The 13379-nt window shown below is 40.7% G+C and overlaps 1 protein-coding gene across 50 annotated transcripts in view; it reads right to left on the bottom strand.

Moving 5' to 3' along the window:
* Positions 1-875: 875 nt before the first annotated feature.
* ANK2 (ankyrin 2) overlaps positions 876-13379 on the bottom strand; it is a 382844-nt gene continuing 370340 nt past the window's right edge. For 34 of the 50 annotated variants that reach the window (XM_052813238.1, XM_052813314.1, XM_052813229.1 and 31 more), the window contains 6 exons: positions 12899-13184; positions 10990-11082; positions 10442-10525; positions 8631-8795; positions 7021-7203; positions 876-3180 (listed from right to left, as the gene is read on the bottom strand). In XM_052813238.1, coding sequence (XP_052669198.1) covers positions 3166-3180; positions 7021-7203; positions 8631-8795; positions 10442-10525; positions 10990-11082; positions 12899-13184 — 826 coding nt within the window. In that variant the 3' untranslated portion in view covers positions 876-3165. Of the gene's footprint in view, positions 3181-5317; positions 5410-7020; positions 7204-8630; positions 8796-10441; positions 10526-10989; positions 11083-12898; positions 13185-13379 lie in introns of all 50 variants that reach the window. The other 16 variants (XM_052813540.1, XM_052813558.1, XM_052813482.1 and 13 more) reach the window with 3 other exon arrangements.

The raw sequence follows: 13379 nt of genomic DNA, 5'->3' as shown, positions 1-13379 counted from the left end.
GGTACTCACCTCAGATGTGTAAGCCTTGACATGGACTTGCTCTGTCAGTCACAACTGACTGACCTGTGCTTTGATCCCATACCTGCTGTGCTCTGGTCTGGCCCATGGGCATCCTTCTGGTCTCGGCAGGGAGTTCAGGTGTGCCTTGCTTGGGCCCTTTTTGTCCCTTAATCTGGGAGGTTGGATGAGACTGAATTTTGGCAAATAGAGAAACTGCTGAAATTGATGGTTTCTCTGCTATGCGAGGTGTAGGTAGGAGGACTCCTCTGATGGCCGTGAAGGTAGTGCACGAGGCAATAGCAAAGAGTGGGGATGCTGCGGCAGTGTGACCTGTTACATTAGCCAGAGCTCCAGCTGCAGTAATAGAATTGGTACAGATTTATATCGAATAAATTAAAATTGGCAGCAAGACAGACTCTTCCCACTATTTTTCTGTGCATTACAAGGATGTAAGACTTGACAGAATTTCACCTTACGCTTTTCTTCCCTGTCTTTCCTCTGGTTGAGAAACTCTCAGTAGTGGGCACTGAAAAAGTAATTGACTGTAGCAATCAGTCTGGGCCATATTCGAAGGAAAATTCCGCAATTTCAGTACCAATACAATAACTGGAAAACATGGCTAGATACCCTTTGAAAAACTATTAATAGGAGTTAAAAAAAATTTGTATCTGACTGTTGTAACAGACTGATGCTTACCAATCAATCAGTGCTGAGTAACAGAATTTAAAAAAAAAAAAAAAGAAAAAGAAAAATCTTAGGAAGCTGGGTACGGAGGCATTATAATATGAGAGTTCAGTTAAAGTACATACCCACGTGGGCGCTGTTCCTTTTTATGATGCACTGGCAGTAAAAGAGAGTGAGCCATTATTTCTACATTTAACACTTGTACATTTTTATTTAGTTAAATCAGCCATTGTACACATTGCAGCTATGTATTGTTAGTGTTGTATTTTTTTTTAATTTTTAACTAATACATGCCCTCATAGATATATTCAATTAGTGTTATCACCATGGGAACAAGATGCTGATTTGTCAACTTAAAATTCACTTCTTCTCACAGTATTCAAGTTCTTTGATAACACAGCAAAAAATCAAAATAAGAGGTGAATAACCATTATGTTGTTACACAGAACATCATCTGCACCGCAAATAACACAACAGAAATGCATTTCTTTAGAGCCCCGTCCTTGAAGATCATCCTGTGCTGTTTCTGACAATAAGAAAGCCATGATGCGTTGTGAAATGTTTCATCATGGGTCTCATTCGGTTTGGCTGCCAAAACACTTTTTTTTTCTATTCTTTTTTTTTTTCCTGCCTGCCAAAAAAAAGTGTTAGCATGGCACCTGGGGTTGTTTTGCCTGCAGGAAGCCAGAACTCCCAAGATGTTTTCATGCTTTTGGCATGGTTACCTTAATGAGGAAGTGCCCTTGTTCTGAGCACTGAGTGAGTCATTAAAAAAAACCAAACAACCCTATAATTGTAGAAGGCCAGATAAGCTTGGAAAAAGAAGTACTACTCCTAGAGGAGAGGAATTGTTTTACTCTGGTTTTGAGTATACTATTAAAAAATCAAATAGCTGTTTAAAAACATTTAGTTAGTGTGTGTGTGTATTATATATGCTAAAACACTACAGAGCTCCCTCCATTAAATATTAAGGTATAGAACACCCAAAATGTCAGATCAATATGTTCCCTTTTTTGAAAATAAAAGTGCAGACATGCTATCGTGGTTTTCAGAGGGTTGGTTTAGAAATATATATATTATATAGATAGATAGGTAACAAAATATGAACAGAAACTGGCTTTCAAGGATTGTGAGCACTTTCTCTTTAAAAAACACTTGATTGGAAGATAAAAACTGCTCGCTCAGTGCTAAGAGGGCTAACAAGCTGACATGATTATAGGAGGGTTTGGTTTTGACCTTCAAATGCCACATGCATGTATCGGATAAGAGGCAATCTCGATAAAACACGGTGAATTAATTATTCTCCTTGTATAGTGGGTAAGTCTGTCTCCCATAGTTATCTACAGTGCAGTGGCCAGCAGGAAGTACCACCAATAAGACAGTGGGGTTTGCTAAGCAGTGATGAAAACAGGAAACTACTGTAGTTATAATTGTTTAATACACCCTGCCACATGTCCAGATCTAAAAGATTTTAATACCGTATGCAAATGTGCCATAGATATAGCTGCTAGCAAGTTGGTTACCTAATTGGGTATTCTTTTTTTTTTTTTTTTTTTCTTTTCTTTTTCTGGAAATCTTTAAGTGGCTGTCCAAAGGTCTTAGAAGTATTAATGGCCACAGTCAGCTGTTACTTCATGAGAACAGCTGAATTTCCAGGTTTTTAGCCTGACTCTTAGAGCCTTTAACTATAATAGATCCCTAAACTGGAAGTCTTACGGATGCAGTAGATCTGCAGTGCTTCCTCCTCGGTCAGTCTGTTTGCAGTCGATTGTGTTAACGTTATTTTATTAATCGCTGTTCAGCAGTGTCAATAGACCTTGTAATCCATGATGCTAGTTGTAGTCATAGGCAGTGTGTTTTCTGCAGTCTTGTAAGTCCAAATACTCTTGCTATATACAGTTTACACGTTAACTCCCTTTTTTATGATGCATGTACATAGTCACTTGAAGAGGCCTGTAGATGAAGTTGGCTTGACAAATGCAATTTCTTGAAGCTAGTGCAGAAGCAAAGGAACAGCAAGAAGTGGCGATGCTGACAAATTCCCAGTACGGCATAAAGACGACGATTCGGTGGATAAATCATCCTGAATGAAGGATACTATCTTTGGTCACAAATTAGCTTACAGGATAAAAAATAACAAAAGCCCAAAATAAAATACAGGGAGGGGGAAGAAATGAATTCACTGCATCTGCACAAGTAGAAATGGCAGTGTCTTCCAGTGATTATGTAGGTAGCAATGTCTATACCTAGAGAGGATGGATGCTGCGTACGGGATGGATGGTGATGTGGTGGTGTTGAGGGATGGCAGCTTCTCACTTCGCCTCCTGTTTCCAGTCCTCTTTGCAGAAGTGTCTGAGAAGCTGCTGGAGGTCATGTTGGAGGTCATCCGGTGGTAGTGCTTCTGGTGTGTCTTCCAGCTCTTCTATGTGCACATGTTTTCCATACCGATCCTTCATCACAGTCCTCTTCTGCGTGCTGGCTTTACTCAGTGTTGTCCTAAAACAAAATAAATGAGATAACGCTCTTAAAAAGCCCACAGTTCCCAAAGGTTTTTAAAAAATGCTCCTTTTCGGCTACAGTTTTAAGGCTTTTTTGTTTAAAATAACGAGAAGAACTGTAGCTGGCAGTTTAAGCCAGCTACTGAGGTTAGATGCCCGTTACGCATTCTGAATACAACACACACCATGGCTTTAACTGGCTTTCATAATGTAAACTAACAGCAATTAATCTCTATACGCTGATTAAGCATACAGTTTTAGATGCCCAGCAAAAACATGCTGTAACACACAGACATGCAACATATGTTGAAATTCACACGAGATCTTCCTATTTGCTGTATTTAACTTCGACATACAGAGTTGTCCTGTGCAATAGTAATTTAGGCCGATTTGGTTCTTGAACACTTACTTCTGAACAAGTCTTACTTCTGACAGCCAGTAAAACTACATTTGTAGTAATCTACTGTCCTAAACTATTCTGTTAATTACTCTCTTACCTCATTGGAACCATCTTGCTCTGCTAGTCAGAACCTTAAACCTCACCAAGTGCCTTCCAGATCTAGGCAAATAAATGTAGTCGTCGTAGGACAGCTAGGTGTCTCTGGCTTAGCCTTACCCAGAAGCCCAAGTTTTGGTCAGTGTCCTTGAGAGAGGACCATGGGAAGCCCAGCACACTTGGAAATTCCTGCACGCTCAGCCAGGAATAGCTCGATTTTTATCAGACAGCTGACACTTCTTAATTTGACCCAAACGACCAAAAGGTCCCTCGGTTAGATGGAGCACTTTGGCAAGAATGCGCACCCTTCATCCGAAAGCAGATGCGGCGGGTCTTCCGGCCCTCAGTGTGTCCTTGTGACACCATCCTGCTAACTCTGAAACTGGTAGGTGTCCTACAGCTTGTTATAATTACAGACACTGTTTGGTTGGGATGTTCTTTCAGGTGCCAGCATTGGCTTTACCATGCCAAGGGCCACTATCCATTCAAATGGCCGGAAAGAAAAGATGTGTAAAAGACACCTAGCCTGTAGCAGCCTTGGCTCAAGTTGAGTGTGGTAGGAATGAATATACTTGCCCTACTACAGTAGCTTTTTTTTTTTCCTCCCAAATATTTTCCTATCCGCCCTGCCTCATTCTTCATAAGGGTCAACTCTTGCATGCATATATCTATATATCTCCATATATCCTCTCGTCTATTTTGATAATGTTCAAATTATCAAATGATCACAGAGTCAACTGGTATGAAAAAAAAATTATTTTTGAAGTAACATTGATTAGTGTTGTTAACTGTACATCACGCTGTTACTCTTGTATCACCTATGACATCAGCTAGGCAGCGATACCCCTTTGTACCAGGTCTAGCCAGGATGCAGTGAACTTCCTTCATAGCAGCCTGTGTGGTGCACTGTTGTCCATTTGGGTCTAGAACAGTGTTAATAACAGACCGATGCTTTGGCTCCTGCTGAACAGTGCTCACACAGCATCGATACTTTCTCTTTTTTTCCCCCACCACCCCCCTCTGTAAGTAGGCTGGGGGTGGTCAAGAGAATGGGAGGGCACATGGGCAGGACAGTTGACCCAAACTGGCCAAAGGGATATTCCGTACTATACAGAATCAGGCCCAGCAATTAAAATAGGGGGTAGAGGAAGAAGCTGCAGGGGGCAGGTTATGTGTCTTCGAAGTGACAACTGCTTAGCAACTGGCTGGGTATCAGTCTGCTTGTGGGAGGTGGTGAGTGATCGCCTTTGCGTCACCACTTGTTTGGTTGTTCTTCCCTCTTTCCCTCGCTTATTAAACTCTCTTCATTCAACCTGTGAGTCTTTTCCCTTTTGCCTGTTCTCTCCCCTTTTTGTGGTGGGACAGGAGGGCTAGGGAGCAGCTGTGTGGTGCTTGGCTGCTGGCCAGGGTGAACCCACCACACCCCTAATTCTCCCAGTTGAATTTTCAAGCAAATATAGATCTTCCTGGTGCATCCCTCCCTCCCTGTAACAGGTTAGTAGTAATCTTTAGTAATTTTGCAAATAAAGCTTTAGGTGCTACTGGTGGTTTCACTTCAGACACTCTCTTAAATCCACTCATTTGTTACGAGTTTGTTAATCCTTTTCTAGTAATGGTTCATTGACATGCCAAGCCAAACCTTTTAATAATTGATCCATCCTCTTTCATTATTTCTTTCTCTACTAAAGCGGGGAGTTGGACTTTCATTTGGTTACCTGTATAGCTCAAAGCCTCGAATTAAAACATAAAATTCAAATTAAAACAAAAACCACAAACCCAGGACAGAAGATAATTCTTCTTTGTACCTTAGTGCTTTATATTAATTAAGTTGAATGCTGAGAAAATGATGAATAGACAAATAAGAGAAGCATCTGCCTGCCATTTGCATCCTTTCAAATATTCCTCAAATGTACAGATCAGTTACAGTTTCTTGTATAGGATAGTTTTGTTTCACTAATAATTGTAATCAAGATTGTATTGGTACTTTCATTCCGACTTTGAAGTAGCCCAACTCAAGGCCTTGCGGTAGCAGACTCGCAGAACTCACCCTTTGTATCTATTTACGATGCCTGCTACAGCGACCTTTTTCCTGTCACAGAAAATACTCTGTTATAGTTGTTCCCACTGCCACCTTGAGCTGCCTGTTCTCAGTGCTAGCAGTACGGAGATGGGTATACGTAGAAACGATGCATACCTATGTACGGGTATACATAGAAATGATGCTCCTGAGCCTCAACTGTACTGAAATGGGAGAAGCAGGGAATGGAGCCTGGCAAGGTTTTCTACAGAATATCTGCTGTTACTAATACTTCATAGAAAATAGAAAAAAAGGCAGCATTTTAATTTTCCTTTTGGCTGGATGTGGGTTTGTCTGTGGTATCTTCGGCAGGCTTCTTGATTTACTAAACTAGAAGCTGCAAGCTGGGAAAAAAGTGTTATTTCCCAAGCTGTTTCTCTGAACCAACACGACAGTTTTTGCTGCTTGTTTTGTTATTGTTGGGAGAGAAGGATCTCCCTCTGAGAGAGAGAGAGATATATATATACACACACACACGTGAATATAGGCTGCTGGGCCTATATTTGTAATGGGAAATCTGGTGTTTCAACCTAATAGCTTAGCACTTCTTGTCTTCCCGGAAGCTGTAATACCATTGTATGGCAGAAAATATCCAGACACTGACATTGTTGCATCTGTTTTCATATGATATTTTGTCAAATTAAAAAAAACAAACCAAGTACTTATGTTGCATCTAATGACACAAAACTTTTATCCACGTGACATCTTTTAAACGTGTTATTCAAAGGGACAATAAAATGGATTAAGAGTGAAGTGCTATCAGTTCCTTATAGAAAAAGCTGTATTAATTCAGTATTGCTTTTCTATTACTGAAATGTCTAAACTGATCAGAAAAAGCATAAAAACAGGAAAGGTGCTAATTAGCTTGGTAGCTGTTTCTTCCTTTCAAGGCCAAATATACCAACTTAAACAGAGAATAGACTTAACTGTGTAATTTTCTAAAATTACCTCCATGCGTGGTAATGTATGAATGAACTTTTTCTTTAACAGTAACCACCACACCTGTGATTTCTAACAATTTTAAGCCTCCATGGGTTTTTTTCAGAAACTTAAAATGTTTCATAGCTAATTCTGTAATGTTAGCTTTCCTCACACACACACTTTATATACTAATCCTTTTATAACGTGGCTGAGTATAACAACAGAGGTTTATACTCAGTAGCTGAGTGTGATGCTCCACCAACAAAACTTTCAGTAGAGTAGAATTTGTCCCCAGGTATGTTGTGACACTTGGTTTAATACTTATATTTAAAAAGCATTTTTACCTCTTTAAAGTCCTCTTTGGCTGATGGAAGATCAGTAGCTAAGCTAGCATCCCCCAGGTGTTTCTCCGTTCTCTCTCCTTGCACTACAGTGGTCTTTATGACTTTGCTGACCTTCCGGCCTTCCACTGGTTCAGACTGGAATTCAGAGGCACTAGGCAAAACAGCAGGTTCAGACAGGGTCACCTGTAAGGTCAGAAAGCAGAAGTATACTGGATATGAATTACATAACGGGTACTAACAAAGCTTTTAGTTACTCTATCGTTCTTTCTTAATCCTTGCCACAAAGGACAAGAATATAAGAAGCGTCTCACTTCTATGTGTATGCAGCCCCGGAATGGGACGTTGTAGGATACATGCCAGTTCAGACAGCGGGAACAGCCCTGGAGAATTTACTCTGCCGAGAACCTTTATGCTGGCAGGGTGAAATCTGCTTCCGGAACCTGAGCTAGCCTGAGGGTAGCAGGGGTACTGCTACCCTCCACTGCAGCGCAGGCTGCCATATTGGCTTACCTGCCCAGGCCACTGGAGTTACACCAACCAATGAGTGGACCTGTTGCTGTGAGTCCTTGCTGTATTCACACAGGTAGTATGATTTAATGATATCGGCCCATATCTTAATTTTAAGATAATTCTTCTGAGAGATGAGCCACGCTTGTAAAACTAAGGAACTCTTCCAGGAGCAACAGACCAGAATATTAAAATGCCATGTGAAAGTAACAAACTCGATTTTATTTGGCAAAACACGAATTTAACGTATACAGGTTCCATATGATAAAGAGTAGTTCTGGTATGGGTAGCTAACTAAAAAAAATTACTTTGTTTTCTTGTTACCTTACTCCTAGAGAATTAATTCTGATGACCAATTCTGGCGAGGGAGAATGGCAATCGTGTTCTTAGCATTTCTAATGACCGCTTGTTAAATGTTGCTTTCGGTTGCAGCACTGCCGAAAGCAACCCCTGTTACTAGCTTCTGGTCCTCTGTCACAACCTTAGTGATGCCGATACAAATGTCTGTAGGGCTACATGGTGAGGTGAATCAAGGCTGGAAAAGGTAAACTGAAAAGCACTTACCTTTTCAGGTGGTTTTTTCTTTTTTATTACCTGGCTCTACAAACAGTTTGCATGGAAGCAATACTTTTGTTTGTTTGTTTGTTTTCTTCTCCAAAGCAAAGAACACACCAGTAAGTTAAACCTACTATAACTGTATAGTTTTAGAAGGGCTTAGGTCTAGAAACCTAGAGAACATCAGATCATTTCATTACGACATTTGCTACTTCTCTTATTAGAGTAAGAGGTATAATAATAACATGTAGAGATTTGACATTTAACTGTATGTCATCTTAGTACAAAGCTGCTTTCCTTATGAAGTTGGTACTTCTCATAAATCACAGATTATGTGTCCTGACTTATTTTCAGAGAAAGCTGCCTTCTTTCTCTGCCCACCCCCTGCCTTTTCCTGGTCTTTATTCCAAGGCTTTTCCATCTGCCAGGAAACTTTTTAAAGTATCATTCAAAACTGAATGTTGTTGGCACGAGTAAGATGTAGTTACTAAGTATGCTGTTGGTGTACTGCTGCTTTGTACCATCACAAGGAAAGGAGATGATCTGACCTCTGACTGTTCACTGTCGCTCTTCAGCACAACCCGTTTTACAACTTTGGAATAGCCATCTCCTTCTTCGACAGTGACAGGTTTTTGCGGTGTTCCTTGCATTAGGACTTCCTCTTTTTCTGTGCCATCTGGAGAAACGTATCGCCGGATGATCCTTCTAGTGACCTGAAGGAATGAAATAGAGCTTTGTCCCAAAAGAATTAACAATTCCTTCTTATTCTCTATATAGTATTTTCTACTCAAAGGGCATTTTTTCCTACGTAGAAAAACCTACATAGATGGTTCAGTATTTTAGTCTTTAACGCGTATACTCAAAAGTACCTGTAGTAAAGCTGCAAGTTGACACATCTGCCCTACTCAGGTTACCACACAGCAAAGCTTCCATAAACCTACTTCACAAGTGGGCACAATATAGATATTGGAATGACTCCCTAAAGCAGTAGTTATTATTAGAAAATAGTAGTACAGTATTTCAGAGGGAAAACATACTTTACAACCACACAACTGCTAGAAAACATTTTCAGAGTGGCATTTTCAAAAAGGCTTTGGAAAGTAAGAGGTTAGCAGCTTGGCTATCTAACGCTTAGAAGTAGATTCACAGAGGAACTTGGACACCATGCAGTAACACGGCTGGTACTAACCACTGCTGAACTAGTAAGCTGGATTTAACCTACTTGAGAGACTAATCTGCTGCTTAAGCGTTCGAGGCATTGGAAGCCAAACAAAGAGGAGCAGAAGAGAGTTACAGGGCTCAAGATGAGATAAATTTCTCAGGAGGATGGGTATGCATCCCTCTGTGGATGACCTGGAGCTCTACGTTTTTGTCCACCTTCCCAGCCCATTCTGACAAGGTAGCTTCAAGCAGTTACCTCCTGCTCTGTCCAAAAGCTTATTGGCTGTGACACTCAGTCAGACTGGGTCACCTCTATTAAATAGTCACAGAGGCGGGGGCAGTGCCCTCCCAGGCATGGACCTACCCAGAAGAATATAGTTATGCTCACTCTTGCACAACGTGCCCAGGAATATTTGGTTGGGGTTGTTTATTTTAATATGAATTTAAACAGCTTCCAGAGAATTTAAACATGCTATCCAGCGGAGGGTCTATGACGTTTTCTTGGGAGATGACAGATGGGAGTTTGCCACCAGCAGAATTCAGCCAAGTCCTAGACCAATTCTCTAAGCCCTGAGTTGTCAGATAAGGCAAGGAGCACAGAATTTCCACTTCCGTGCTGTGCAGAATTCACTTTTATGAGCATGGTCTGAAAACGCTTATTTTATGAGGCCATCACACCAATAAGTACTTTCTATATTCTTTAGGCCACAAATCTGAATCATATGTACAGACACAGAAATTTAGGAACCTGGTCAGGCACAGCTGAGTGGACATTTTGAGGATCTAAAGTCTGGATTTAGACTCTTGCAGACCCAGCCCTCCATTAGTTTCATTAATACGAGCAAACATGATCTTAGATAAAATTGTGGTGGTGTGGTTTTTCGGCTGTGGTTTTTGTTGGGTTCTCTCTTTTTTTTTTTTTTTTTAAAAACTTTTTCTCAGAAATGTGGATCTATGCAGAATTTTCACTGGCTTTAAGTGGGCTTAAAGTTATAAACTGTAACACAGAATGATCTTGCAAATCAAAATAATTCTTCAAACTTTGGAATCTCTCATGAACAAAAATTCTGGTTCCTTCCACGCTCTACTCTTAAAAATCACACCCCTTCACAAAAGAAAATTTGGTTTGTATGTGAATGTATTTATACTTCCTTTTATAAGACAGTAAGAAGGTAGCAAGGGGCATAACTGACAATACCTTCTTTACCACTGTGTGGCCATGTTCATCTGTATATTGCTCTTCTGTGACTGTTTCTGGTGGCATTTCAGGCATACTATCAGCCTGGATGACAAAGAAAAAAGTTTTATGACGTAAGACCTTCATGTAGGTAACTTCAAAGAAGCAATTTTAAAAATGGTTAATTGGTTAAAGAATTAAAAAAAAAAAATTGAGAAGTGTTAGAAAAAAATTTGTTCTGCAAATAAATACTTAGAAAGCATGCCAAGAAAAGTTATGCCACAATGGACAGGCAAATGTATGTTAGTTGACAGTGTTGTGTATGGGGCTGAGAAGTCATCATCTTCCTACTGAGACATCCAATGGAACTTAGAGTTGGGTTAGCAGTGTTACTATAATCCTCCCTTCCAGAAAAGGTATTGGAATGGCTTATCCAATGCCCATGCAGTATTCGGGAGCATTCCAGCTTCGGGTGCAGTGTCAGCCAAGTGGTTGTCTCAGCAGCATGCCTGACGGTGTTACCAGGGCCTAGTCACCACAGGCTCGTGCAATCGTTCCACACTCAGTACCTGAATAATCACCCGGCGACGAACAACCCTGGTAGTGACCATCTCGTCCTCGTCCGAGCTGGTCTCCAGCCCACCTAACTCCTCTGCTAACTCCTAGTGGAAGCATGGAAGCAGTGCTCTGTTGTACGTGGTACTAGCGGTACTTACAGGTCCTGTCTTGTTTTTACCTAAAACCATCTTCACTTCTGAAAATTTTTGCTTTTAGGATTTGGGCCTCATACCTGACTTGAATCTGTGAAACACTGATGTGGGGTGGGAGGTTTTGGCCACTTGACTATACCTTAGCTGTTCATTAACATATTGAAAAAAGGATGAATCTGTGTGGTACTAGTTCTGTAGGATGCTCTTACTGCTCTTAAGGTTGCCAGGGGCAAGCCTGAAGTTTGTGGCATGACATCGTTGCAGGTGGACTAGAAGGTATTACTAACACCAACTCTGGAATTCATACAAATTGCATAAGGTTTCTGTATTAATTACACAGAAATTATATGAAAACCTTTTAATCCTCCATACAGGGAAGTACGTAGTGCAGCATATAGACAGTAGGACTAAACAATTTTAACTAGAGGACAATGTATCAATAGCCTTGCCACTGGAAAGATCAAGAAAAATTAGTAACGAGTGTTGAAGTTCTTGCCTCTCCTGCATAGGGAAGAATTCAAGATTCCAATGAAGCAGTCAGAAGGCGAAGAGTAGCTGAAAAGAGCTACTTGGGAAATATCAACAGTATAAAAGCATAAAGGGGAAAATAGATGGGGGGGGGGGGCGGACACTGTGTTTCTTTTTGGTGGTGCTAGTGGTTGTTGCTTAATAAAAGAACAGGAGGGAAAAAGAAGTACGGTATCTTTGAGGGCAGCCTTTCCTACAGCAGCCACTGTATTGAGTTCTATTGTAGCTAATCTTTCAATATCTGAGTTATCCCTCACATTTTATAGTCAGCCTTTTTCTGAGATCCCAGAGGCAGAGCTCTGGAATTCATTCTAGACACGGTACCTTTGCCAACATAAACAGCAAAGAAAGAAGAGCCTGTTTCTAGGTGAATGTCAAAACAGGGAACAATTTCTGCTTAAGTAGAACTGTGCTTTTTCTGCTCTAACTTCACTGATAAAACTTATGTCCTGCCCAATTATGCCTGCTCCTTTTTTTCCACTCAGAACAGGCAAAAAAAGCTGTTTAAGAATAAACCTTTATCTGCCAAGTAATTTAAATTTCCTACTAAAAGCCATATAGTTGCTTGCTTTCATTGCCTCTTGAAGTCTTCCCCTCTCCAAACATTGCCATAAGGTTCCTTTGTCTTACACAACCAATCACCTACCTCACATAGCTTTTGTTCTTCTCTTGTATCTCCTGTCTCCATTTCTCTTTTACTGCCTGCATGCTACATAAACACCATTCTCAAGTTCTTTTCTTCCGCTACATCCTTAGTATTCTGCAACGTACATCCTGCTGCCTCTTTTTCATCTCACTAACTTTACAGTATTTTTTCATGTCATTCTTAATGCTGCTCTGGGCAGCTCTTGCCTTTCTTCATAAGCTTTTAACATTATTACTTTGTCTTTCATTACATCTGTTTTTCAGCTTTCACTTGTACACGGTTTGCTTCTGCACCTGTTATTTACACTAATTCTTTCTCACATGCATGGACATAACTGTCACAGACCAAAGGACAAATAAGCATAGCAGAAGCAGAATTATAGTCTAGACTTTAGGATCTGGGTTTTGATTCAGCTTTGAAAACCTTGATACAAATGACTATAGCTAGCCCTTATAACCACAGAGGAAAGGAGAAAAGACTCAGTTGCAGACAGTCATTAATTAGGCTGATTGAAAATATTCTCATCTTAAGGAATGAGCGAGACATAAAAGGGTTCTTTTGTGTCAAGTACTTTGAGGCAAAGTTGTTGTTTACCTTTTCTAAAGATTCCTCCTCATAGCCTCTTCCAAACTTTTCTGTCTGCTCGTCAGTTGACTCCACTATCACTAGACTAGTTCTCCTTGGAGAGAGGTCATCCTGGTGGAGTTGGGGGTCCTCAGGCTCTTGGATGATGGGAGAGTCACCTCTCTGAGCAGACGATGGGGGCTGTGGGGATGGTTTTTCTCTCTCTTCCTTTGCCGCACTGCAGTGTGCAGATTTTTCGCTTGCTGCTTTTCCGGTTACTGGTGCTGTAGACTGTTCTGCTCCTGGAGTTGTGACACTGTGAATTACAGGTTCAAAGGAAGTTACTACCATGCAGTGCTTTCCAATCCCCATAAATGGAACATGATGCACTGATTAAACATTGTCTGTCGTCTAGCAAAGTCTAGAAATAACTGATGCTCCCTGACAGTAACTACAGAGCAATCTGGCTAGGAATCCCTCTCATCTTCCCAACCCAAGAAAATCTCCAAAC

This window comes from Harpia harpyja, chromosome 2 (genome assembly GCF_026419915.1).
Source record: "Harpia harpyja isolate bHarHar1 chromosome 2, bHarHar1 primary haplotype, whole genome shotgun sequence".
In the NCBI taxonomy this organism is placed as follows: domain Eukaryota; kingdom Metazoa; phylum Chordata; class Aves; order Accipitriformes; family Accipitridae; genus Harpia; species Harpia harpyja.
The sequence above is the reverse complement of the archived record's forward strand: the minus strand, read 5'-3'. Positions and strand labels throughout refer to the sequence as shown.